Genomic DNA, 2,736 nt, shown 5'->3' on the forward strand with positions numbered 1-2,736 from the left:
TCCAATAGAGAATCGAGCCTGCAACCCGGGCATGTGCCCTTGACCAGAATTGAACCTGGGACCCTTCAGTCCGCAGGCGGATGCTCTATCTACTGAGCCAAACCAGCTAGGGCTCTATCTGTGGAGGGCTAGGGGGTGCGGGTACTCACTGGGCCCAATGGAATGTCCCGCGATGTAGGAGAAGACGCAGATGACGCCGAGGTAGGACAGCCCATGGACCGCGATCTGTGGGGAGAGCAGGGCTGTCAGTGCCGGACAGGCCTGGCCGGGCCTCGGAGAGCTCAGGGCAGGTGAGTCCACCACACCAGGCGCCTTCCCGCCACAGGGAGGAGCCTGGATTTCTGCTCACCCACGGGGGAGGGCCTCAAGGGCGCTGGGCAAGAGCGGGAGGAAGATGAAACCAGGGCTGGCCAGCATTCCAGCTCCCAGAGGCTCCCTCCAGCCCTACCTGCCTGCCATGCAGTCACTCACTCTCCGCCCGTCACAACGTTAACCATTAATCCCATGACACGCCTGTGAGCGGGACATTATTGTTTCAAGCCTAGAGATGTGGACTCAGCACCGAGAGCCTGAACTCGGACCAGGAGGGCCCTGGGGGGTCGAGCGACAGCCCAGGTGAGACAATCAGCAGGATGGCGCCGGGGCCAGGACTCCACGCTCGCTGAGAGGATCCTTCTAGAAGCCCGGGGACCAGGAGAGCGGGTGGGCCATCTCCCCACAGCCAGGACAATGGCCGGCACAAAACCAGGGGAACAGACTTCAACCGACCCAGCTGCACAGGTCACTGTCACCACTCTCTTCCACTCTCTCTAGAAAATCAATGGGAAAATGTCCTCAGGCGAGGATTAAAAAAACAAAACAAAACAAAACAAAAAAACAGCAACACACAATACTTGCATTGAAGGCGTGTGGAGCCGGACCGGCTGAGACCCACCCTGGTCTATTGGAGCCGTTCTGTTACGGGGACCTCCCACCCGCCTGCGGCTCTGGGTCCTGAAGGTGGGGAGGGGGTGCCGGGTGCCGGGTGCCAGGAAAGGAACCAGACCTGGAAGAGGAGCGCCAGCGTCAGCACCAGGCAGGCCGAGCCGCAGATGCCATAGCCGACCAGCAGGAGGAGCCGTCTGCCCAGCCACTCCACGGTGCCGGCCTGTGGGGAGGGAGGGAGTGAGGAGCCTCCAGGCCCAGGGCGCCCGGAACGCTTGGCCCTCCACCCCTTCTACATTTTCTAGTTCCTGCATTTGATGCTTTGCCATCTTGGGGCCCTGCTGACCCCTGGAAGGACTGTTCCTACGTTGGTTGGCCAGTTTCTAGAGAGAGCCAACGTCGCCCGTGAATGTGCCTTTCATGTGAAACTAACCCATCCAGAGCCCGCACCTCCGACCTCCTCCTCCAGGGGGCGCTCACACCCAGGGCTGCTGTCCCCCTGTCCTGATCACCCAGGGCAGGTACCAGACAACCCAGGCAGCCCCACATCCCAGAACCCCTGAAACTGTTCACAGGGGCCGGGCCTGAGCCTGCTCACCTGTCTTCCCACAGAAACCACAATGCAGGCTCTTGCCCGCGTTCCCCTGCTCCCTCTGCCTCCCGGCTGACCCTGGTGCCTCCAGCGTGGCCCTGAGTGGCCTGGCCTGCCCCTCGCTCCTCACACAGTTTGGAACTAGGAGTGGCAGACTGTCTTTCCAATGGCAATCACCTCCTGCTCTGCCGGCCTCCCCCTCCCTGAACGATAATAAATCCTACGTTTTAGAATGGCCCCCCTGACACCTGCTGCTCCAATTCAGGCGGTGAGCAGCCAGGATGTGACCTCCCGCCTCGAGGCCCAGTCACCCCACCCACGTCCTCCTCCACTTCCCGGACACGCACCTCTCTCAGCCCGCACCCTCTCCGATGTTCCCAACTTGGGCCACGCTGCCCCGGCTGGCCTTCCTTCCTCTCTCGGAGTTCTAAGGCTTTTCCAGTTCTACCGCATCCCTACCGCCAGCGCCAGCACCGGGGCCACACCGAGGCCAACTCGGTGGCGGGCCCTCTACGGTCACTGCGTGCACGTCACTTCCAGTCCTGCAGGAGGGACTGTCCCCGCCGTCCAGCGAGGCCCACAGGGGCGGCCCACCACCGCGTGCAGGTTAGAGAGAGAAGGCCAACTTCGTCTCTGTGCCCGGGACCCACACCAGCGTCCTGGGTATTGCAATCGCTGTAACCATTTTACAAAGGAAGAAACGTGTGCGTGCGCGTATCCCAAAGTCTGTGTCCCTCAGTGACCTGGGACCGGTGTCACCAGCACCTCAGTGGGCTCTGTGGGGTCCCTGTCTGCCTGCGGGGCACCTGCCAGGATCCCCCCTCCCCCAGTGGAAAGGGTATTCCCGGTCGCTCACCGAAACGCCGGTCATGACTATGTTGACCACGCCGGCGCCCACGGTTACATACTGGGAGTGAGCGGCCGATATGCCGGCGGATGCGTAGATCATGTCTGCGTAGTAGTTGATCTGGAACAGAAGCCCAGGGCTGTGAGGACTGGCACACGGGGTCGGCCACTGGCCTGCCTTTCCTGACTCTACAGCAAACAGTTTGGGAGGCCCAGGGGCCCCTGGACAGGAGGGAGGCAGCTGGGCAAAGAGCTGGGACGTGGTGTTAGGAGACTGGGATGCAGCCCGGCTGATTGAATCCAGCGGCTTTCGAATGGACCAGAAGTTCTGAGGGAGAACCTGGCACAGGCTGCAGGGCCGATCGCTCATCTCA

The 2,736-nt window shown here is 61.8% G+C and overlaps 1 protein-coding gene across 1 annotated transcript in view; it reads right to left on the reverse strand.

Annotated features, from left to right (window-relative positions):
• SLC2A7 (solute carrier family 2 member 7) overlaps positions 1-2,736 on the reverse strand; it is a 14,189-nt gene that overhangs the window by 3,648 nt on the left and 7,805 nt on the right. Inside the window, 3 exon segments of the mRNA XM_023748547.1 lie at positions 150-225; positions 1,046-1,147; positions 2,373-2,483. Coding sequence (XP_023604315.1) covers positions 150-225; positions 1,046-1,147; positions 2,373-2,483 — 289 coding nt within the window.

Source organism: Myotis lucifugus, unplaced genomic scaffold (assembly GCF_000147115.1).
Source record: "Myotis lucifugus unplaced genomic scaffold, Myoluc2.0 scaffold_1525, whole genome shotgun sequence".
In the NCBI taxonomy this organism is placed as follows: domain Eukaryota; kingdom Metazoa; phylum Chordata; class Mammalia; order Chiroptera; family Vespertilionidae; genus Myotis; species Myotis lucifugus.